At 36.8% G+C, this 26,401-nt stretch overlaps 1 protein-coding gene and 1 long non-coding RNA gene across 2 annotated transcripts; both read left to right on the forward strand.

Annotated features, from left to right (window-relative positions):
• Nucleotides 1-295: 295 nt before the first annotated feature.
• Nucleotides 296-24,721, forward strand: LOC114537308 (venom prothrombin activator pseutarin-C non-catalytic subunit-like). The gene is made up of 7 exons (XM_028558449.1): nt 296-596; nt 2,079-2,220; nt 2,806-3,116; nt 6,964-7,105; nt 7,692-8,002; nt 22,611-22,752; nt 24,348-24,721. Exons 1-7 carry the CDS (start codon nt 354-356, stop codon nt 24,719-24,721), a joined length of 1,665 nt encoding a protein of 554 aa, XP_028414250.1. The 5' UTR covers nt 296-353.
• On the forward strand, nt 19,439-21,324 carry LOC114537300. Its single transcript, XR_003688575.1, has 7 exons — nt 19,439-19,481; nt 19,576-19,695; nt 20,010-20,093; nt 20,247-20,318; nt 20,474-20,689; nt 20,755-20,950; nt 21,210-21,324. It is a non-coding gene; the product is annotated as an uncharacterized LOC114537300 (long non-coding RNA).
• Nucleotides 24,722-26,401: the final 1,680 nt, after the last annotated feature.

Consider the following 26,401-nt stretch of genomic DNA (forward strand, 5'->3'; position numbering starts at 1 on the left):
ATCTATAGTGAAAGTGATATTTTTATAACACAAACGTCGACGAACGTTGTCAAAACAAGGATCGTTTCGTAGAAGATCAGCTTAAATATTTTTTTTTTGGTTTTTCCTTTTTACATATGCATGCAAAGATCTTTTTAACACAGACGTCGACCACTTTATTTGTGGTTCCCAAAATAAAAGTGCTCCAAGTTTTGCATTTCATTTTTCAACAAATGTACGAAATTATTGGAGAAGTGATTCTGTTAGATTTTATGTTGTACGTACCTTGCTTTTTCGCATTTCCATGACAAGGTTCCTGCAACACCAGTGAAGTGCCATTTGGAGTAAAAGATGGAAGGGTAAAGGATTCTCAGATGTCATCGTCACATGAAAAAAATCGATTTTCCGCATCAAAAGGAAGATTAAACGGTGCAGCTTCTTGGCGTCGCGACGATGACAATCAGAACCAATGGCTCCAAGTCGATCTTGGCAAAAACAAACTTGTTACAGCGATTGCCACTCAAGGTTCTAGTAATAGTTGGGTGAAGACTTTTTCGATCTCTTACGGTGTGGATAAAGAAAACCTCACTTCATACAAAATTAATGCAACTCAGAAGGTGAGCATCTAAAGAGATAATAATCATATTAATGTAATTATTATAAAAGTTTTAAACACTCTCCAGAGGTTGTTACCATTTTCGCCTAGAATGTGTCTTAATCACTGGTCTTATTCAAAAGTAACCCATAAATATAATGTAAAAAGTCAATTTTACCAATCATTTATAATTTGTAAAGGTATTTGCTGGAAATTATGACCAGGATTCTGTCGTGAAAAATCGTTTATATCCAGCAATAAATGCGCGTTATATTCGCATATACCCAGTGTCTTGGTTTAATCACATATCCTTGAGAATCGAAGTTATTGGTTGCTACACAGGTAAACAATACTCAGCATTGAGAATGTCTGACTTGTTTCCAGTCCCTCGTTTACGTTCTACTCGCATATGCAAAATTAACTTCAACATAGCGTTGGATTGTGGGTGAAGGGTCGGGACCCGTGAATTATTATCTTTTGAGATCATAATTATGTCGCTAGAATTTCTATGCGTTAACACCGAGCAAATGCTTGCGTACACTCGAGCATCAAGGCAATATATAACAATGAATATTGAGGATTTTTAGCTGGAACGGACGCGGGGGCAAAATGATGTAGTATTAAGTTATTAGCATTAAATTAGAGTCGGCCAATCGAAAGCCAGGTCCTCGAAAAAACTGAATTATTATACCCTTCATTTGATATGATTTTAGCACTGGAAAATGTTAAGTAACTCTATTATTTCTATGTGGAAACACATTTGTTTTTCATTTAACTTGAAATTAGAATTTAAATTTTTCCCCTTTTACACTGTTAGTTGGAAGAACAGGGGCAAAATACTTCAGGTCATTGTCTTACATACCTACTTACTGTTTTGCATTTCTTACAACAAGGTTTTTGCAAAACCAGTGAGGTTCCACTTGGAGTAGAGGATGGAAAAATAACGTATTCTCAGTTTGCATCATCAACCGCAGAAAACGAATTTTCTGCATCAAAAGGGAGATTAAACGGTGCAGACTCTTGATGTCCGACAAATAATGATCAGAACCAATGGCTCCAAGTCGATCTTGGCAAAGAGGAACTTGTTACAGCGATTGCTACTCAAGGTTCTGGTTCTAATCATTATTGAGTGAAGACTTATTCGATATCTTACGGTGTCGATAAAGAAAACCTCACTTCATACAAAATTAATGCAACTCAGAAGGTGAGAAGTTAAGAGATAATAATCATATTATTACATAATTATCGTAAAACCAATCAGGGCCAATGACTTCTTCAGGATTTTTTGGGGGGAAAGAAAGCTAATTGCTACACAAGGTCCCTCTAAATTTCTTTGAATCTCTGAGTCAAAATACCTTCGGGTATGTTTTATTATATTTTGCGAAATTGTCCGGTGTAGTATATTTATTCATATCTGTGGTGATATATTTTTATTTCTTTTCACAAATCAAAAGTAGTCTAATGCAAACGTTTTTCTTTCATCCATCTTTTATAAATTATAAAGGTATTCGCTGGAAATGATGACAAGAATTCTGTCGTGACAAATCTCTTATATCCAACAATAAATGCGCGTTATATTCGCATACACCCAGTGTCTTGGTTTGATCACATATCCTTGAGAATCGAAGTTATTGGTTGCTACACAGGTAAATAATACTCAACTTTGACTTGTTTCAAGTCCATCGTTAACCTTCAACGCGCATATCCAAAATTAACTTCAACATATCGTTGGATTGTGGGTGAAGGGTCGGGTGAAGTGAATTATTGTCATTTGATATCATAATTATGTGGCTAGAATTTCAATGCATTAACACCGAGAAAATGCCTGCGTACACTCGAACATCAAGGCAATATATAACAATAGATATTGAGGTTTTTGGCTGAAACGGACGGGGGGGGGGAATGATGTAGTATTAAGTTATTAGCATTAAATTATTGTGCAATTTAATTATGGCTTTGGACTTCGGTGTATTAGCCATACGTTTAAAAATCCATTTAACGACGTAACATTGTGTGAAAAATATTCTACTTCTAATTCCGATTTAACACATTATATAATTGGCCCTGACTCGATTTTTTACATCTGAACCCAGTTCCCTTTCTCAAATGTGGCAAAAGTTGATATGCAACATTAATTCACTTTGCCTCTTCAAGTGGTCAATGCACGCAACCATGGAAGAAGTGAATCTCTTAGATCATGTACATACTTTTTTTGCATATCTTACGACAAGGTTCTTGCAATACCAGCAAGGTTCCACTTGGAGCGGAGGATGGAAGAATAAAGAATTCTCAGATGTCATCATCAACTGAAAAAAATGGATTTTCCGCATCAAAAGGGAGATTAAACGGTGCAGCTTCTTGGCGTCCTGACGATGACGATCAGAACCAATGGCTCCAAGTCGATCTTGGCAAAAAAAAACTTGTTACAGCGATTGCCACTCAAGGTTTTGGTTCTAATCGTTATTGGGTGAAGACGTATTCGATCTCTTACGGTGTGGATAAAGAAAACCTCACTTCATACAAAATTAATGCAACTCAGAAGGTGAGCATCTAAAGAGATAATAATCATATTAATACATTATTGCACAAAAAGTCAGGATTTTATTTCAGCGCTCTTTTCTTCACTCTCGCAACATTCCCGCTTGTTTGGATCAGGCCAACCGAACACGGAAACCATTAAGTGATTGTTTAATCCAGCACAGCTATTATTCATCAGATTGCTATCCACTTTTAACTATCTTTTAGCAGATGGTTTCCAGAGGAAATGAATTAATTCGATAAAAATAAGAGTAAAAATAGTTTAAGTTGAAGGATATTGTTCACGGAGATATTATTTGAAAATTTTACTAGTTGTTGATGATAAATATTTTAAGTTGTGAACATTTTTAAGTATTGATCGATTGAGCTAAAGACCAACTCGACTAGTGCGTCAACGCCTTATACAAACAAGATATGAGAGCTGGAACGAGCCCACATTTCTAACTAACAACGCTGATTGGTTGGATAAGGATCAGCCCACTCTGGTTGATGACGTCGGCAAGTTTCCCTAAACCGTTACTATAAAAAGGCGTGCAAAACACCACAACCTTCAGTCGACTAGCGGAGTAAAAAGCATATGAAACGTTAGAGAAGCTCAACCTTTACAGAACCCACGACCAAAGACAAGAATAGAAAACAACGTGGTTGCGAAAGGACGAAGAATCCGAAGAGAAGAGAAGAATGAAGCCGGAAACTAAACATTAATGATCATTAGTTAACCCATTGTGAAGGATCTCCTACCTCGCGTAAATAGAAATAAAACCATTTAACATTTGGTGCAGAATTTGGCCTTACAAAACGTTTCGGAAACTCAATCAGTCCACCATTAGTATATACTCAGAAGAAGTCAGAACAATAAATATTGCAAACATTGCTTAGAAACGGGTTCTGTAGCGACCTGCTGACTGGTTCGAAGGAAACGCACGCTCTGTATTCATCAATACTTCTACTTATGGCAATGCTAAACTTTGTTTCATTTTTGGTTGACTCTTCAAGACAACTGTCCACAAACTCTACACTTCCCATGAACTAGAATTGAAACTACCGTCGTTTTGTTCTCAGTCTGCAGTCCAAGACGAGTTTGGCGACATGTACTCCCTCTATCCTAATGCGATGGCTACGTCAAATGTCCAGCCAAAGAGGTACCAGTGGAAGCCTCCGTGGTCGTTTAAATACGATTATTGAGACGTACGAAAGTCTCAGAGTTCTCCGGATCCTTCCTGATGGTCAGAACGCTTGTGTTATGGACATGAAACTGGACGCATTTTAAGATTTGTATAATATAGTTTTTGTTATTCTCATGTTACACGTATATGTTTGTCATTTGTTTGTTTATGTTCGATAATTATTAAACACGAGAGTATAGCTGTTCAAATAAAGTTCCCTAAGAACACTTAGCATGCTGATTAAACATGTTGCCGTAGAATAGCGCATGCATGTTTCTATTTGGGTCAGTATATAAACTGATTTAATTCTGACGCTCTCAGTTATAACTGAGAGAAAGGCAAGTTTCCCTAAACCGTTACTATAAAAGGGCGTGCAAAACACATCCATCCATCCATCCATCCATCCATCCATCCATCCATCCATCCATCCATCCATCCATCCATCCATCCATCCATCCATCCATCCATCCATCCATCCATCCATCCATCCATCCATCCATCCATCCATCCATCCATCCATCCATCCATCCATCCATCCATCCATCCATCCATCCATCCATCCATCCATCCATCCATCCATCCATCCATCCATCCATCCATCCGTCCATCCATCTATAGTGAAAGTGATATTTTTATAACACAAACGTCGACGAACGTTGTCAAAACAAGGATCGTTTCGTAGAAGATCAGCTTAAATATTTTTTTTTGGTTTTTCCTTTTTACATATGCATGCAAAGATCTTTTTAACACAGACGTCGACCACTTTATTTGTGGTTCCCAAAATAAAAGTGCTCCAAGTTTTGCATTTCATTTTTCAACAAATGTACGAAATTATTGGAGAAGTGATTCTGTTAGATTTTATGTTGTACGTACCTTGCTTTTTCGCATTTCCATGACAAGGTTCCTGCAACACCAGTGAAGTGCCATTTGGAGTAAAAGATGGAAGGGTAAAGGATTCTCAGATGTCATCGTCACATGAAAAAAATCGATTTTCCGCATCAAAAGGAAGATTAAACGGTGCAGCTTCTTGGCGTCGCGACGATGACAATCAGAACCAATGGCTCCAAGTCGATCTTGGCAAAAACAAACTTGTTACAGCGATTGCCACTCAAGGTTCTAGTAATAGTTGGGTGAAGACTTTTTCGATCTCTTACGGTGTGGATAAAGAAAACCTCACTTCATACAAAATTAATGCAACTCAGAAGGTGAGCATCTAAAGAGATAATAATCATATTAATGTAATTATTATAAAAGTTTTAAACACTCTCGAGGTTGTTACCATTTTCGCTCTAGAATGTGTCTTAATCACTGGTCTTATTCAAAAGTAACCCATAAATATAATGTAAAAAGTCAATTTTACCAATCATTTATAATTTGTAAAGGTATTTGCTGGAAATTATGACCAGGATTCTGTCGTGAAAAATCGTTTATATCCAGCAATAAATGCGCGTTATATTCGCATATACCCAGTGTCTTGGTTTAATCACATATCCTTGAGAATCGAAGTTATTGGTTGCTACACAGGTAAACAATACTCAGCATTGAGAATGTCTGACTTGTTTCCAGTCCCTCGTTTACGTTCTACTCGCATATGCAAAATTAACTTCAACATAGCGTTGGATTGTGGGTGAAGGGTCGGGACCCGTGAATTATTATCTTTTGAGATCATAATTATGTCGCTAGAATTTCTATGCGTTAACACCGAGCAAATGCTTGCGTACACTCGAGCATCAAGGCAATATATAACAATGAATATTGAGGATTTTTAGCTGGAACGGACGCGGGGGCAAAATGATGTAGTATTAAGTTATTAGCATTAAATTAGAGTCGGCCAATCGAAAGCCAGGTCCTCGAAAAAACTGAATTATTATACCCTTCATTTGATATGATTTTAGCACTGGAAAATGTTAAGTAACTCTATTATTTCTATGTGGAAACACATTTGTTTTTCATTTAACTTGAAATTAGAATTTAAATTTTTCCCCTTTTACACTGTTAGTTGGAAGAACAGGGGCAAAATACTTCAGGTCATTGTCTTACATACCTACTTACTGTTTTGCATTTCTTACAACAAGGTTTTTGCAAAACCAGTGAGGTTCCACTTGGAGTAGAGGATGGAAAAATAACGTATTCTCAGTTTGCATCATCAACCGCAGAAAACGAATTTTCTGCATCAAAAGGGAGATTAAACGGTGCAGACTCTTGATGTCCGACAAATAATGATCAGAACCAATGGCTCCAAGTCGATCTTGGCAAAGAGGAACTTGTTACAGCGATTGCTACTCAAGGTTCTGGTTCTAATCATTATTGAGTGAAGACTTATTCGATATCTTACGGTGTCGATAAAGAAAACCTCACTTCATACAAAATTAATGCAACTCAGAAGGTGAGAAGTTAAGAGATAATAATCATATTATTACATAATTATCGTAAAACCAATCAGGGCCAATGACTTCTTCAGGATTTTTTGGGGGGAAAGAAAGCTAATTGCTACACAAGGTCCCTCTAAATTTCTTTGAATCTCTGAGTCAAAATACCTTCGGGTATGTTTTATTATATTTTGCGAAATTGTCCGGTGTAGTATATTTATTCATATCTGTGGTGATATATTTTATTTCTTTTCACAAATCAAAAGTAGTCTAATGCAAACGTTTTTCTTTCATCCATCTTTTATAAATTATAAAGGTATTCGCTGGAAATGATGACAAGAATTCTGTCGTGACAAATCTCTTATATCCAACAATAAATGCGCGTTATATTCGCATACACCCAGTGTCTTGGTTTGATCACATATCCTTGAGAATCGAAGTTATTGGTTGCTACACAGGTAAATAATACTCAACTTTGACTTGTTTCAAGTCCATCGTTAACCTTCAACGCGCATATCCAAAATTAACTTCAACATATCGTTGGATTGTGGGTGAAGGGTCGGGTGAAGTGAATTATTGTCATTTGATATCATAATTATGTGGCTAGAATTTCAATGCATTAACACCGAGAAAATGCCTGCGTACACTCGAACATCAAGGCAATATATAACAATAGATATTGAGGTTTTTGGCTGAAACGGACGGGGGGGGGGAATGATGTAGTATTAAGTTATTAGCATTAAATTATTGTGCAATTTAATTATGGCTTTGGACTTCGGTGTATTAGCCATACGTTTAAAAATCCATTTAACGACGTAACATTGTGTGAAAAATATTCTACTTCTAATTCCGATTTAACACATTATATAATTGGCCCTGACTCGATTTTTTTACATCTGAACCCAGTTCCCTTTCTCAAATGTGGCAAAAGTTGATATGCAACATTAATTCACTTTGCCTCTTCAAGTGGTCAATGCACGCAACCATGGAAGAAGTGAATCTCTTAGATCATGTACATACTTTTTTTGCATATCTTACGACAAGGTTCTTGCAATACCAGCAAGGTTCCACTTGGAGCGGAGGATGGAAGAATAAAGAATTCTCAGATGTCATCATCAACTGAAAAAAATGGATTTTCCGCATCAAAAGGGAGATTAAACGGTGCAGCTTCTTGGCGTCCTGACGATGACGATCAGAACCAATGGCTCCAAGTCGATCTTGGCAAAAAAAAACTTGTTACAGCGATTGCCACTCAAGGTTTTGGTTCTAATCGTTATTGGGTGAAGACGTATTCGATCTCTTACGGTGTGGATAAAGAAAACCTCACTTCATACAAAATTAATGCAACTCAGAAGGTGAGCATCTAAAGAGATAATAATCATATTAATACATTATTGCACAAAAAGTCAGGATTTTATTTCAGCGCTCTTTTCTTCACTCTCGCAACATTCCCGCTTGTTTGGATCAGGCCAACCGAACACGGAAACCATTAAGTGATTGTTTAATCCAGCACAGCTATTATTCATCAGATTGCTATCCACTTTTAACTATCTTTTAGCAGATGGTTTCCAGAGGAAATGAATTAATTCGATAAAAATAAGAGTAAAAATAGTTTAAGTTGAAGGATATTGTTCACGGAGATATTATTTGAAAATTTTACTAGTTGTTGATGATAAATATTTTAAGTTGTGAACATTTTTAAGTATTGATCGATTGAGCTAAAGACCAACTCGACTAGTGCGTCAACGCCTTATACAAACAAGATATGAGAGCTGGAACGAGCCCACATTTCTAACTAACAACGCTGATTGGTTGGATAAGGATCAGCCCACTCTGGTTGATGACGTCGGCAAGTTTCCCTAAACCGTTACTATAAAAAGGCGTGCAAAACACCACAACCTTCAGTCGACTAGCGGAGTAAAAAGCATATGAAACGTTAGAGAAGCTCAACCTTTACAGAACCCACGACCAAAGACAAGAATAGAAAACAACGTGGTTGCGAAAGGACGAAGAATCCGAAGAGAAGAGAAGAATGAAGCCGGAAACTAAACATTAATGATCATTAGTTAACCCATTGTGAAGGATCTCCTACCTCGCGTAAATAGAAATAAAACCATTTAACATTTGGTGCAGAATTTGGCCTTACAAAACGTTTCGGAAACTCAATCAGTCCACCATTAGTATATACTCAGAAGAAGTCAGAACAATAAATATTGCAAACATTGCTTAGAAACGGGTTCTGTAGCGACCTGCTGACTGGTTCGAAGGAAACGCACGCTCTGTATTCATCAATACTTCTACTTATGGCAATGCTAAACTTTGTTTCATTTTTGGTTGACTCTTCAAGACAACTGTCCACAAACTCTACACTTCCCATGAACTAGAATTGAAACTACCGTCGTTTTGTTCTCAGTCTGCAGTCCAAGACGAGTTTGGCGACATGTACTCCCTCTATCCTAATGCGATGGCTACGTCAAATGTCCAGCCAAAGAGGTACCAGTGGAAGCCTCCGTGGTCGTTTAAATACGATTATTGAGACGTACGAAAGTCTCAGAGTTCTCCGGATCCTTCCTGATGGTCAGAACGCTTGTGTTATGGACATGAAACTGGACGCATTTTAAGATTTGTATAATATAGTTTTTGTTATTCTCATGTTACACGTATATGTTTGTCATTTGTTTGTTTATGTTCGATAATTATTAAACACGAGAGTATAGCTGTTCAAATAAAGTTCCCTAAGAACACTTAGCATGCTGATTAAACATGTTGCCGTAGAATAGCGCATGCATGTTTCTATTTGGGTCAGTATATAAACTGATTTAATTCTGACGCTCTCAGTTATAACTGAGAGAAAGGCAAGTTTCCCTAAACCGTTACTATAAAAGGGCGTGCAAAACACCCCAACTTCAGTGGACTAGCGAAGTAAAAAGCATATAAAACGTACCAAAGACAACAACAGAAAACAACGAGGTTCCGAAAGGACGAAGAATCCGAAGAGAAGAGAAGAGTGAAGCCAAAAACTAAACATTAATGAACATTAGTTAACCCAGTGTAAAAGATCTCCTACTTCGCGTAAATAGAAATAAAACCATTGAACACACTTTGTAAAAAGGGGGAATCGGGGAATCAGGGAATCGGGGAATGGGGGAATGGGGGAATCGGGGAATGGAGGGATCGGGAAATCGGGGAATGGGGGAATCGGGGAATCGGGGAATCGGGGAATCGGGGAATTGGGGAATCGGGAAATCGCCCTAAAAATGTGATATTTCATTATTATTATTAAATACTTTTTTACAAACAATAGCCTTTCAGCTTATTAATTCGGCTGCTTTTAAATGAGTTGTTTTCTAACAAAATAATACTATGACTAATACCCACGCTTTTCTTTTTGTGATCTTGCTCCTTCCGTCTCCACACAAAGCAGAGGGTTATTCGTGAGGTTATTTGTGAAGTTATTCAAATTTGTTCTAAATATTTGGAAGACTTTCAGTTATAGCATGCATTAATCAAGAATAAGCCATGGAACGGGAAAGCAAACAAGTCGTATTACAGTTGATTTCATAAAACTTTGGCCGCTCCAGTTGCGAACTATGTTTTGAAACTGTCAAGTGGGCGGGGAAGTTGACAATTCCGTTTTGTAATTCGCAATGAAATTCAAATCGAACTTTGCGGCAATTTGACTAAATCGCTATAAAATGGCCACTATAAAATACCAGGGCAAAGCAATTTCAATGCAGTAAAGAAATATATTGTAATTGCTTTGCCCTGGTATTTTCTAGTAGCAATTTTATAAAGACTGAGACAAATTGCCTGCAAAGTTCGATTTGAAATTCCGAAGTTCGATTTGAACTTCGGAACTTCGTTGCGAATTACAAAACGGAATTGACAACTTCCCCGCCCACTTGACAGTTTCAGAACATAGTTCGCAACTGGAGCGGCCAAAGTTTTGTGAAATCAACTGTAAAGGCTAGTAGAACACGTTCTAGAGTAAAGTGTGATATTCTGTTTACTTAAAATTGGCTCATTTTCTGCCAAATAAATGAGTATTTCTCAAGAAACGGTTTGCAACAGCATTTAACATCCTAAAAAAGCCATTTTTGCAAAAAATCTGCAAGAAAAGAAAGAGGTTTGGCTGATATCAAGTAAATATTCAAATATTAGCAACAAAAATATTGTTTATTGCTATATTCATCTTTTTTTTTAAAATTATTATCTATGTATACAGACATGGCCAGAAATTGCGGACATGGAATATGCAGATTGCCGTAGCAAATTTGCATATCTGTTCAAATATTATTCGTTTGCAGAACTATAAATTATATTGCGCATTCTTAAATTTTGCAAAATTTAAGAAAATCATTGCATCTTTGCTATTTGCCCTGGTTGTTTCTTTTAACTCGTGTCATATTGAAGATCTTGAGGTAATATTTTGCTGGCAAAGGTTTATGTCGGCTCTGCATTTTTATTTTATTTCTACGCTATTACGGTTTTCGTTTTATATGGTATTCAACGTGATAAATGACCAAAACTTTGTTTTGAAAATGCAGAACGAATATTGATAAAACATTTTGAAATACTATATAAAAATATTAAGATTAACTTGCTCTGCAACGAGCAATTAAGGCAAATTATAATCGACCTACCTAAAGGTGTATTTTTAGCGTTTAGTACTGTGCACATTACAGTTTACTATAAACTCACGAAGCTTTATTTTGACACCATATGCAAATTTAGGCGGAAGTAGAATGTTAACTATGTCCGAATTTTCTGGCCATGAGAAGAATATAAATAGCCAAAAACTGGTCATTTTGCAAAAGTCAAGATCTCAAAATCAGGCAAGGCTTCGAGATCTCGAAACCAGGCAAGGCTTCGAGATCTCGAAACCAGGCAAAGGCTTCGAGATCTCGAAACCAGGCAAAGGCTTCGAGATCTCAAAACCAGACAAGGCTTCGAGATCTCGAAACCAGGCAAAGGCTTCGAGATCTCGAAACCAGGCAAAGGCTTCGAGATCTCAAAACCAGACAAGGCTTCGAGATCTCGAAACCAGGCAAAGGCTTCAAGATCTCGAAACCAGGCAAAGGCTTCGAGATCTCGAAACCAGGCAAAGGCTTTGAGATCTCGAAACCAGACAAGGACTTGAGATATTAAAGCATTCGCTGGTTTCAAGTGCCCTAAGGAATGACTATGGTTACTGGTACAGTTACCAAAACATTGGTATGTTAAGATTATATTAATTTTGTATATATAAATATTGCAAGCCATTAATTACAGCTTAAAATTTTCAATTAGTTTTGTCTTTGTTTAAAAATTCTCTAATACTTCGCTTAGTATCCTTCTGCAGTTTATCGTTTTCATCAAGTTCAAATGATGCTAAATATATACAGTCCTTTGGCAGCTCATCAATCCAAGGCAAATTATTGTACAACCAAGGAGTCCATTTCTTGTTCCAAGAAACTTTCCAGTAGTGCACCTTGACATTATCTTCATCTTTTTCAACAACTTTGCCAATGACGGGTACCTTTTCATAATTTTCAAGGTTTACTGCCACAAATACCCCAACTGTCACAAACTGCCACAGGTTATCAACTTCTGAGACTGTTTTTGGTCTCACATAAGGGCCAGTGTAAACCTTAAAAATAATTTGAGAAATTAGTAAATATGAGACTTTACAGTACCTAGTTGATCTGCTGTAGTGTATTGGACACTACTCTCCATTGTCATCAACTCTGATTGCATGCACATTGGCCAGCTACCCTCACTAAGGTTGGTGTGTTTTAACTGTACATAGCCTTAATACTATACCTCTGGAATCTCATTAAACTGAGCATTGACAAGCTCAGCTGCCTTTTCTGTGGCATCTGACATGGGTGCTACAAGCACGGTCAAGGATGACAAAGCATGTGGTGTTGCCATTGTGTTTGAAGAACGAGCCTTTAAGATCTTTACTTCGTCTAGCAGCCACAAGGAATGTTTCTCCGGGGAGACTTGGTATGTTTCCAAAGCATCTGCAAAGAAGGTGTCCCACCACTCCTTTTGTTCAGTAGAAATGACTCTGGAGTTGTTTAGAAATTTCGGGATATCCTTCTTCAATCTGTCTAAGTCCACATTATCTGGTGAAGATGGCACAAGATCAAGGGCACTTTCTGGAATCTCTAAATCCTATAAAATGATATATTTAAAATATTCAATTAGAGTTTGTTTGTTTAGTATACACTTGCGTGATGTTGATGTCAAAATAACAATATTTTCACTTGCTTAACCTTATGTGACAAACTATTCACAATTGTTAATACAATAATAAAATAATCCCAAGGGCCAAGAGGCCCAAGATACCCAAATGTGGCCAGAACTAACTTAATCACTTTTTTGTGATTAAAATGTCGTTAACTTTAATCACGTAGTTAGGCCGGTTGTATAAAAACGTGGTTAGCGTTATTCATAGTTAAAACGTAGTTAAAGTTAATCATCCTCAAAAGTATCGTTAACTTCTCAAAACGTAATTAAATATTGCCCCATGAACTTTGGAGGAGCAACAAAACATTAAAATCAACACATACCAAGGTTTTCAGCCGTTAATATGCTTTTATTTTTGCCATTTGGGCTCCAACAGAATATATTTTTGCTTCGGAAGACATGTCGATGCCGAATTGCGATCCTAGCAAAGACTAGCCATCGCCATTTTCATCTGCAACTTGTAGGTTGATTCAAAGGGACCTTTTTATATCAAGGACACCTTTTTCGTTGACTTATTTGGATGTATTTTGAACATTTTCTTTTATTTATTGCGTTTTTATATTCGCGCATAGTAAATTTGTGGTCATATTAGATATATTCAGATGTCCCTGTTTTCAATCCATAATATTTTTCAACATCTTATGGGTATACTTGCTCATTTCAAATTAGTTATCCTGGAAACTCTTCAAATAAATATATTTCATGTCCATTGGTTGCAATGGCAATGCGATGAACAACAGAAACAAGGCTACATGTCTTATAAATTCAATATAGTCAGTTACTTCGCAATTTTTTGCAAGTATTTTCCCATTCTCAATACTTAAAATATTCAGTGTTGACTGTTAATTGTGTGCTTACCGTTCAACTTCACAATCGTTGCAGTACAAAACGTTGAAGCAATATCGTCTATCTTTATTGGCATCTTCCCCAATTTCCTTACAATTTTACCGAAATCTTTAGGCCATCGGACGACGACTTTTTTATTTGATAACAAGCAAAGATGATCGTTTGTTAACTTGCTTTTGTCTTCGTTGAGAATCCATGATGTCTCTCCAATCTCGCATGTGTTGTCGTCAAATTCGAATATGGCAAATTTCATTTTGACAGACAATATGAAAAGCCTGAAAATTCTTCACAGAGTCAGAGCAAAGCACTAAAAAATCACAGTAAATTTGAATAAATGTGCGCGTTTCAGAAAATGGCGGGATGTATTATCATATGGTTTCCCACAAATCATTGCGAAAATGCGCCTGTTGTCTTGACCGCTGACCAACGTAAACACCATATGGAATTTTGAATTTTCAAAGTTTTCTTCATTCAAAGCTGTGTTTTTACCTTCGTAAAACGATGTTTAACTAACTAATACATGATGAACACAAGGCGAGGACCTTACAAACAATATCAGGTGAATGGAAGTAGTAATATTCCGAGAAGAACCAACTACAGGAAACGTCTGCGAATCCTGCGATTGCAGTTAGAAGTTAACGAACAGATACAAGCTACATCAACCTCAAGAAGAGCTCTTGAACAAGTCGAGGTTTGCCTGCTTCTGTTTATATCACCTCTTTTGCATGTGTTTGTATCATGCGGTGTTTTTTTATCATTATTGAATCAAGTATATGATTAATTCTTTGTATGGGTCAATTTTAGGAAGGTCTATTAATCAACGACTCTGAACGTGAAAATACTAGTGTGAAGCTACCACAGGATTCACCACAGGATTCGCTCTCCCTCCGAGAACAACAAAATCGAACATATGCGAAGCTAGCACGATATTTATCCGCACTAAATTCGATACGTAAACACAATATATTTTTTTTTTTGCCGTTAAACAGGCAGTATATCAATGACTGGTATCGATGAAAGGTTACATAACACAGATCCGAATATGTAATTTTTTTCCTGGCCCAATTCGTTGTCAAATCTTACAGCTCCTGAACGCAGACGTCTGCCAGCCTGAGATTCGAATCGCATATAATGATGTACGTTAAATGCGCGTTGAAGTACGAGCGAAGTAAACACCAAAAAACGGCTTTAAAATTTATGAAACTGCTATCGATAGAAAGCTTACATAACACAGATTCCGAATATGTAATTTTTATTCTGGCCCAAATTCGTTGTCGAATCTTACAGCTCCGGAAACGCAGACGTCTGCCAGCCTGAGATTCGAAATCGCATATAATGATGTACCTTAAATGCGCGTTGAAGTACGAGCGATGTAAACACCAAAAAACGGCTTCAAAATTTATGAAACTGGTATCGATAGAAAGGTTACATAACACAGATTCCGAATATGTAATTTTTATCCTGGCCCAAATTCGTTGTCGAATCTTACAGCTCCTGAAACGCAGACGTCTGCCAGCCTGAGATTCGAAATCGCATATAATGATGTACGTTAAATGCGCGTTGAAGTACGAGCGAAGTAAACACCAAAAAACGGCTTCCAAATTTATGAAACTGCTATCGATAGAAAGCTTACATAACACAGATTCCGAATATGTAATTTTTATCCTGGCCCAAATTCGTTGTCGAATCTTACAGCTCCTGAAACGCAGACGTCTGCCAGCCTGAGATTCGAAATCGCATATAATGATGTACGTTAAATGCGCGTTGAAGTACGAGCAAAGTAAACACCAAAAAACGGCTTCAAAATTTATGAAACTGCTATCGATAGAAAGCTTATATAACACAGATTGCGAATATGTAATTTTTATCCTGGCCCAAATTCGTTGTCGAATCTTACAGCTCCTGAAACGCAGACGTCTGGCAGCCTGAGATTCGAAATCGCATATAATGATGTACGTTAAATGCGCGTTGAATTACGAGCAAAGTAAACACCAAAAAACGGCTTCAAAATTTATGAAACTGCTATCGATAGAAAGCTTACATAACACAGATTCCGAATATGTAATTTTTATCCTGGCCCAAATTCGTTGTCGAATCTTACAGCTCCTGAAAACGCAGACGTCTGCCAGCCTGAGATTCGAATCGCATATAATGATGTACGTTAAATGCGCGTTGAAGTACGAGCAAGTAAAACGGCTTCAAAATTTTGAAACTGCTATCGATAGAAAGCTAACACAGATTGCGAATATGCTGGCCCAAATTCGTTGTCGAATCTTACAGCTCCTGAAACGCAGACGTCTGGAGGAATCGCATTATAATGTGTACGTTAAATGCGCGTTGAATTACGAGCAAAGTAAACACCAAAAAACGGCTTCAAAATTTATGAAACTGCTATCGATAGAAAGCTTACATAACACAGATTCCGAATATGTGATTTTTATCCTGGCCCAAATTCGTTGTCGAATCTTACAGCTCCTGAAACGCAGACGTCTGCCAGCCTGAGATTCGAAGTCGCATATAATGATGTACGTTAAATGCGCGTTGAAATACGAGCGAAGTAAACACCAAAAAACGGCTTCACATTCAATAAAACTGGTATCGATAGAAAGCTTAGATAACACAGATTCCGAATATGTAATTTTTATCTTGGCCCAAATTTGTCGTCGAATGTTACACCCCCTGAAACGCAGACGTCTTCCAGACTGACATTCGAAATGTCCGTGAAATACGAGCGAAGTACGCACCCCAAAACGGGTTCACATTCAATGAAACCAAACCACAGGCAGCCGGTCACTGCTGTTACGTAATGCTTATAGGTAACAGCAGTGACCGGGCTGTCTGTGATGAAACTGGTATCAATAGAAAGCTTGCATTAATAAATATAAATAAAAAAAAATAAGTAAATATAAAGCTTCGGTGTATCGTACTACGGTGGCCCATAGGGGACATGCTATAAATATAAATATATGCCTTTAGAATTTTATATGATACCTTCAGAATTTTATGTGAGGCTTCAGAATTCTATATGCATGATGCCTTCAGAATTCTATATGCATGATGCCTTCAGAATTTTAGATAATGTCTTCAGAATTCTATATGATGCCTTCAAAATTCTATCTGTGTACAACGGCAAAACGTCGTTTATTACGTCCCATGTAGAACGTCTGCATTTCAGGACCCAGTGAGCGCTACCTCGAATTAGGCTCTATAGAATTGTCCCTAAACGTGAACACAATGTTTTCAACGTCTTATATCTCATTAAATTGGTACAGTTGATACTATACAACAACGTTTTATCATAACATTTATTTAAAGAAGTATTCCAACCACGTCGTCGTCGTGTTGCCGTCCTACATGCTTAAGGTCCCTATAATATGCGGAATACGGAGTAAGGAGTGCGAATGCAGAGTATAGAGTAGAGCGAAGGATCAGAGTATTACAATATTTATGTAAGCGGTGGCAGCGCTACGGGGGTGTGTTGTTTGCCCCCCAGATCTTTTCATGTTACGTAAGTAGTGTAATACTCTTTTAACTTTTAAATACTTTTCTACTCTTTCCCCCCAAAACATTTCTTTGACCCCCAATTGCCCCCCCCCTCATTTTAACCTGGCGCCGCCACTGTATGTAAGAACAAACAAGGGCCGTTGCGAAAAGTGCAACCCAGGTCCTCCGGCAGGAATCGAACTATAGCTGAGGTGAGGTTAAGGGTATAGGGTTATATGACGTTTGAGAGATTTTGAATTGACAAAATTCTGCTGATTTATAGGGACTAGGCCATGAATTTGATGAATTTTGAATTAAAAAATAAATTGCCATTTTTTAGCTTTGTGCCCAAATCTAAAATTCTACAACTTTATTCTAACAATGCTACACGCTTTTTAAAAAACATATCTTTGCGAAAGCCTTCAAATATGGTAGATTGCTTTAACAGAAAAAAATTCAGATTGCATCAGTTAAACTCTCCCATCAACCAAATTGTTGTGAAATGTTCATGTAAATCGCATAAATGATGGAGGACTCTGGGAGACTTGGAGGCTATCGTTACATTTGGCATGCGTTGAGATTAAGGCAGCATATGGATTTATGCGAATCTAAAAAATGGCAATTTTATTTTTTAATTCAAAATTCATCAAATTCATGGCCTAGTCCCTATAAATCAGCAGAATTTTGTCAATTCAAAATCTCTCAAACGTCATATAACCCTATACCCTTAACCTCGCCTCAGCTATAGTTCGATTCCTGCCGGAGGACCTGGGTTGCACTTTTCGCAACGGCCCTTGTTTGTTCTTACATACAGTGGCGGCGCCAGGTTAAAATGAGGGGGGGGGGCAATTGGGGGTCAAAGAAATGTTTTGGGGGGAAAGAGTAGAAAAGTATTTAAAAGTTAAAAGAGTATTACACTACTTACGTAACATGAAAAGATCTGGGGGGCAAACACACCCCCGTAGCGCTGCCACCGCTTACATAAATATTGTAATACTCTGATCCTTCGCTCTACTCTATACTCTGCATTCGCACTCCTTACTCCGTATTCCGCATATTATAGGGACCTTAAGCATGTAGGACGGCAACACGACGACGACGTGGTTGGAATACTTCTTTAAATAAATGTTATGATAAAACGTTGTTGTTATTATCAACTGTACCATTTAATGAGATATAAGACGTTGAAAACATTGTGTTTCACGTTTAGGGACAATTTATAGAGCCTAATTCGAGGTAGCGCTCACTGGGTCCTGAAATGCAGACGTTCTACATGGGACTAATAAACGACGTTTTGCCGTTGTACACAGATAGATTTTGAAGGCATATAGAATTCTGAAGACATTCATTCTCAATGCATATAGAATTCTGTAGGCATCATGCATATGATTCTGAGGCATCACAATTCTTGAAGGTATCTAAATAAACGCATAATTCTAGGCCTTATTTTTTTTAGCATGTCCCCTATGGGCCACCGTAGTACGATACACATTTAACCGAAGCTTTATATTTACTTTTTTTTTTATTTATATTTAATAATGCAAGCTTTCTATCGATACCAGTTTCATCACAGACAGCCTGGTCACTGCTGTTACGTATATAGCATGACGTAAAAGCAGTGACCGGCTGCCTGTGGTTTCCAGCGTTCTGACTTTTAAGGACATTTCCTTAAACTAAGGAAATTTTGATCTTATTTCACCTTTTTAAGGAATTTTTGAGGGTTTTTAAGGAATTGTTTGAGTTTTAACTAATATAAAGCCAAAACAATTTTCCCGCCTTTTTAGTAAACTACACTAGGTCTCAGGCTTCATATCTGGGAACCCGGAGATTTAAGGAAATTTTACTCAATCTGAGGAATTTTGTCCTTAGTCTAAGGATTTCTAAACAATAGGATGTGAGAGCCCTGGTGGTTTTATTGCATGTGAACCCGTTTTGGGGTGCGTACTTCGCTCGTATTTCACGGACATTTCGAATGTCAGGCTGGAAGACGTCTGCGTTTCAGGAGCTGTAACATTCGACGACGAATTTGGGCCAGGATAAAAATTACATATTCGGAATTTGTGTTATATAAGCTTTCTATCGATAGCAGTTTCATAAATTTTGAAGCCGTTTTTTGGTGTTTACTTCGCTCGTACTTCAACGCGCATTTAACGTACATCATTATATGCCATTTCGAATCTCAGGCTGGCAGACGTCTGCGTTTCAGGAGCTGTAAGATTCGACGACGAATTTGGGCCAGGATAAAAATTACATATTCGGAATCTGTGTTATGTAACCTTTCTATCGATACCAGTTTCTTTGACATACCGCCTGTTTTTAACGGCAAAATAAAAAATAATATATTGTGTTTACGTATCGAATTTAGTGCGGATGAATATCGTGCTAGCTTCGCATATGTTCGATTTTGTTGTTCTCGGAGGAAGAGCGAATCCTGTGGTGAATCCTGTGGTAGCTTCACACTAGTCGTGAAAATACTGACCAGCAGGTATGATACATTTTTATATTTCTATTCAGATTTGTTACTCTCAGTAATGCTTGTGATCAGGCACCGCAGAAGTTTTTCAAGGTTATATCTGATATATTATATCTGATAATGGAACACGAGAACTGTGGAATGGTTTCACACACCTTATAATTACATTCCCTGTCTGGCCTGTCAGAGGAAACCAGGATACCCAGAGAAAATGCCATTTAAATTTGAAATTCATATTCATTAATATATTTATTCAATAATTCAAGTTTTCAAATTACTTTGGAATGTACATACCATACTATTTATTGATCACACATTAATTTTAGGGCCTGGATGATAACAATGAATTACTGATACAACAACAAGATAGCAGCAGTAACTCTGATGAATTTGATGATGGAATCGTGCAGGTATTTGTTTAATTACTGTACCATAACAAATTCGCATAGAAATTTATGCTGTTTGAGAAGTAATAAATAAATAATAAAAATAGGCTAAATAATAAAAAGTATTGATATAACCGTATAATGTATGTAATAACGTTATTAAATTGTCTTTTGTAGAACAGAAGGTGTTCTAGCAATGATGATGATACAGATGATTATTCAGATGATCAATCAGATGGAGAGAATGATGTAAGATAAGATTATAAGTATTTAAAATTATATAACATTTTTACTGAGAGTACCCTGGGCCTTGTACCACTGCTAGTAAAATCGTCATGTGTTAAACAGATCTATGCATGCTAAGCAATTCGTAAATTAATGTACATTTTAATTGCAATTCGTAGGGCCTGGATATTGAAGATGGTAATGAACCTGTTTACCAAGGAGCAATAATTACCAGAGCACAAAGTATTTTGATTTTGTTGTCATTTCTTCTGCGCCATGGCTTGACAGATGTAGCTCTGACAGATCTACTAGGAATACTGAATTTGCATTTCCCAAGTATTTTTCCAACTTCGAAGTACAAATTTTACAAAACATTTAACTCAACTGAATCACAGGTATGTATAGAGTAATTAATTGGACTATATGTCATGTATTTTTATTTTATTTTTATACATTCTAGTCATGGGCATCAAAAGATTTAGAGCAGTTTCTAAGGATGATGAGAACCATCAACTTCAGGCATAACGTCGAACAGACAAGATTTGTCATCTTCCCGGGAGAGACTGCTAACATGTCAGTTCTTGTGACAGTCCTAGAGTCCATGGGCATTGAATGGGACATTGCATATTATCATTGCAATCCTGTAGTACTACAAGGTATGTGTAATATTAAAACTGTTATATATCATGTGCATCATTTCCTTGTGCAGTGATTTTTTTAATTTTCATACTTATGAAATCACAAAGAAAGAAGAATGGTTGTATAAAGAGAAAGTTATGAAGTTTTATGCATCATATGCTTTCTCCAGTATAACCCAAAATGCTAGCATATCAGTAAGGTGCTCCATGCCATCAGACCTTGAATGCCATACAACCTCATACTGTGAGCATTCATAATTTGTGTTGTTTCTTGCAGAGAGCTCTTCCTTGACAAAGTCAACACACCCTTTCATTGTGACAAAAACATGTCAACCAATCAAAGGAGATGACCTATTCACGCAATCTGCAGATGAGTTCTTCGCAGAAAAAGACACTGGAATCAATTTGTATGTAAAATTGCTAAACCTTTTTGTAGAGGACAAAACTCTATATGTAGTTGATGCCTGCGGAGGTGCAGGATCATGTGCCTTAGCTTGCCAAGAACTTGGTGTAAAATGCCTAGTTCTTGACAGCTCTGCTATTAAATTGAGATTAATCCAGCAGAGGGCTAAATAAATCAGGTAAACCCAGCAAATACAGTATGTACCTGACAGTAGTGATCTTAATATGTTGTTTTTATTGAAAGTGTATAAGGTAGAGTTGCTGTTCATTGCTGTACCAGCTTCTATGTTAAGCTCAAGAATGTATTTTATTAATGTAATTTATTTAATTAATTAATTATATGATTAATTGAACAATTTCCTAACAGTTAATATTGTATTGTTATATTGTAATTATTATATTGTATTATTATATTATATTGTATATTTTCTCTAAATCAGGCAAGGCTTCGAGATCTCGAAACCAGGCAAAGGCTTCGAGAGCTCGAAACCAGGCAAAGGCTTCGAGATCTCAAAACCAGACAAGGCTTCGAGATCTCGAAACCAGGCAAGGCTTTCGAGATCTCGAAACCAGAAAAGGTTTGCTTTGTGATATTGGACATGCTGTAAATCAATTTTCCATTATAATTGTGGCAAATTTGCCAAATACCACACTGTGCTGAATCAATCTTCATTTTAGTGGCAAAATACCTCAAAATAGCAAGATGATTGATGTATCTGCCACATATTTAAATAAAATGTGTTTCATTAACTGTTTTTATCATGTATTTTTATATAGCCTGCTAAATGATGAGATTTTTTATAATTTATCAATAGACAATTTGTACAGTTTATGCAATTTGGAGTGATTTCACATCAAATTGACCACTAACAGCTAGCATTGTATTTTTTTGTGGAAATTAAAAAATAGCAAAACCTTCAATATTTAGAACTTGGAGAAAAATTGATAAAACGTCCCAAGTTAGCAATGCAAACATTCTTGTTTTGTAAATTTTACACGTTCTGCCCAAATTCAACAACAAAATGTTTTTTTTCTTGCTGTATTTGGCTTTAATGTGGCATTTTGTTAAGAAATGCACTAAACAGAATATCACACTTTACTCTGGAACGCTTACTGAGGCATGCTGGGCAACTGCATGCGCTTTCCTACTTTGCTACTTTGCTACTGCTTAGAAATTTAAGCCAATTTTTTAAAATTTAATATAAAAAGATCCATTAAGTAAAATATGAAGATTAATATAGTGAAAATACAACGACCATTCAACATTTCGTTTCAGGTGTTCGATGGAAATACGGACGAAAATTCTGTTGTGACAAATGTCTTATCACCAGCTGTAACAGCTCGTTATATCCGCATACACCCGAAGACATGGAACAACCACATTTCTTTGAGAGTGGAACTTTATGGTTGTGAAAGAGGTAGGATTAAAAGCAGTGCAGGCAGAAGTTTGCAAATAGTAATTGTAAATTTCTTCGGAATTGCGTTTTTATAAAATACACTGAAAAGAAAGTGTGAAAAGGTGGCGTTATCGTTCCATGACTATTAGGCACTTCTTTTCACGCCATTCAAATCTACAAACTGATGCTCGCTGTAACCATAAGAGACTTATTAATTTAGCCGTATGCAACATCAGTAGGGACAACGTTTCCTTTTACATGATTATAGTTGCGTTTTGCAAAAAATCTGTTACAACTTTGAGCGGTACAGCAGGAAAACAAAAATCTATATGTTCAGACCCCATGATGTTTGCACATCTCACTTTGCGTAATAGTAATTGTAAATTTGAAAATTTTCCTCTAATGGCGTTTTTATAAAATACACCGAAAGGAGAGTGTGACACGTAGTAAGGCCCGCATACACTTGCAATTCTTGCTGCGATTTACGTGCGATTTTTTTCCTTTGATACATGGGAACGAGTGAATTCGTTACTGATGTTCCAAAAAGAGTGCTTATTAATCAGAACGTTCGTAACTAATTACTCATTTACATCTGTTAAAAGAGGAAAATCACACATAAAATCGCTGCAAAAATCGCAAGTGTAAACACCGTTACTTACATGTAGGATCGCAGGCGAACAGCAACATCGTTACTGCCGTCCCCGGGTGGGTGGGGTCGTTATCGTTGCAAGACTATTGGGCACTTCTTTTAACGCCATTCTAATCTACAAACTGCTGCTCGCTGTAATCATAAGAGACTTATTAATTTAGCTGTATGCCCAGATCAGTAGGAACAACGTTTCCTTTTACATGATTATTGTTGCGTTTTGCAAAAAATCGGTTACAACTTTGAACGGTACAGAAGGTAAAGAAAAGTCTATATGTCAGGACCCTATGATGTTTGTGCCGATGTGCATCTCGGTATACGTAATACAAAGAGATTTAACAGTAGGGCAATGGATTGCACTTGTTTGGCCCGTACTGGAAGGTATATAGGACTAAAATTCTTTCCGCAAAAAAAATATTTTTCTTATAAATGTTGCGTACTTAAAATGCCTATATCACTCGTGGAATCTTTATACAGTTGAAAAGAATGTAAAAAGTTACTTAATATATAAAAACGTTTTTTTATTTAGTGCAATAATTTTGAAGATACTAGCTTTTAAACTCCCTGCAATTCCTGAGTCCCAGGCTCCTGTAAACAATGGGCAGTTTCAAATTAAATAGCCGTGTTTAAACCCAGGAGGTTGGGACTTAAGAACCGCAGGTAGTTTAGAGGATTGTATCTTCGAAATTATTGCACTAAATCAAAAAACGTTTTTAATATATTAACTAACTTATTACGTTCTTTTCAAATGCATAAAGATCCCACAAGTGATATAGGCACTTTAACTAAGCGGTCGTACAAAGCTCATTTGGCCCAAACAGGTGTTATAGTAGCTAATTAACAGTATATAGTTCTTAATTTGTTTGAAACTAGTCATGCATGTTTATCTAGCGCTTGTGTGATATGTCTTTAACTAGTCTTATGACTTTTGTCTTAAAACACAGGCTTAAATGTTTAAAATTCCCTGTAGTCAATGCAATTCCTTGCAAAGCTGGTGAAAAGACACTTGGCGTGGAAGATAAGAATAAAGTTAAAGATTCGCAATTGACTTCTTCGAGTTATTGGAAAAATTACTATGCAGCTCGTGGACGATTGTACAACAAAGATATAGGATGGATAGCTGGAGTAAACGACCAGAATCCGTGGATACAGGTTGATCTTGGAAAGAAGGAAGTTGTCTCAGGGATTGCCACTCAGGGAGGAAGTTATTATTATAATAAATCTTATCGTTATCGTTGGGTGAAGACCTATTCCGTGAAGTATAGTTTGAATGAAACAACATTCGAGTCTTACAAAGATGAGGGTGATGATAAGGTGAGAATTATTGCACTACAGGGCGTGTAAAAAATACAGTTAATTAAGTATGGGGTAGGTTATTTGAAGGATAGTGGTGGCTCAATACAGCTTCTCGACATTTTTTGGTGCACATTTTAAACAGGGATATCGAGCATCTAAATATTTCGCTAGAAGGCTAAAAGTTAATATACTTTGCAGGAAACATATCTTGACCTGAAATCTTTCCAAAACGTTTGTGTGCCACTCGTTACCATGGTAACAGAGACGTTTCAAAATGGTCGCCAAACGGTGTTTAATCGTGTTTATAAAACAAGCACGATCGGTGACTCGATTTTTTTGTGTTAAACGTTTACGCTATATGGATGCTTTATCTATTAAAAAGTTTAAAAAAACTTTCATGGGGATTTTTTTTCTATATGCAAAAACATTATTCTAACTTAATAAAAAATTCCTATAACAGAATTTTATTTGTTTATTTTTATTTATTTACATTTGCTACATCATACTAATATTACAATAAACAAAAAAGACGAAAAACATGCAATGATGATGGCTGGGTAGCCACAACAGCGTTAGCCAATTATATGTGGTCCCGCACAGGCGAACGGATAATTGGTAAATTAATGTAAAGTAAATTTGAAAGAAGTTAAAAGCAACATGTCATTGCTGATGAAATGTTACGAGCGGTATTTCATTTCAAGCAGATACTCTTCCCTGTTCGTGAGTTTTCTGGGTCGTAAGTATTCTGAAGCGCTGTCACGTAGTAGTTGAAGAGATTTTCCTTGAACATGTTGAAAGGGGAAATTTTTATGTTATATGATCATGTAGGATATTCCAGGTCCTCGTTGAGCGAATGAAGAAGGATTTTTGATATGCAGAGGTTTTGCATCTCTTAACAGTGTATTTTAAACAATCAGATTTGGAAGATCTAGTAGGTCTATGGTTTTCAGGAACTGGTAAGAGGTCTGGGTTGAGAGAGTAGAAACCATATAGTTTGCCTTGGTATAAAATATTATGTCGAGGTATTCTTGCCAGTACGTTATAGGGAGAAGATCTGTAGGATATGGAGAAGAGACGCTGGTAGTAGTCCATATCACAATTTAATGGCAGGTTCATGATATACTTGGTAGCACGTCGTTGTATGCGCTTCAGTCTTCTACTCTATTGAAGTAAAAATACTTCAAGTAGTCCTGTTTTACCAGATTAATTCTGAAGTTATTAGGATTAAAATTTCTAATAGAATATAATTCGACGGATCAATCCCAATTTGCGGATAGCCTTCAGTGAAATTTCCTCTATATCGTTATTCCAAGTGAAAGTATTTGTTACTGTTAATCCTAGATCTTTTGATTGGACCACTGTTCAAGCATGGTGGAATTAAGCATGTACGACCGTTCGGCTTTGTTATGTTTCTTCGAAATATTTAAGACTTTCCATTTTGTAACATTGAACCTCATACTCCAATCGCTGCTTCAACGACTTAGTTCCAATAACTCATCTTGTAAATTTATATGATCGAATTCATTCTTTATTGTTCTGTACAAGTTGGAATAGTCTACAAATAGGCAAATAGTTGGCATAGATGATGAACTGTAATGATCCCAGAATAGACACCTGAGGCACACCAGAGGTGACATGTAAAGGAAATGAGGTTCCGCTAAATACAGTTGTCTGGTGGTGACGATCACGGAGATCAGAACAAAACCATTTCATGATATTTCCTCCAAA

The sequence above is a fragment of the Dendronephthya gigantea genome, unplaced genomic scaffold (genome assembly GCF_004324835.1).
Source record: "Dendronephthya gigantea isolate DGI-Jeju-01 unplaced genomic scaffold, DenGig_1.0 000156F, whole genome shotgun sequence".
Lineage (NCBI taxonomy): Eukaryota > Metazoa > Cnidaria > Anthozoa > Malacalcyonacea > Nephtheidae > Dendronephthya > Dendronephthya gigantea.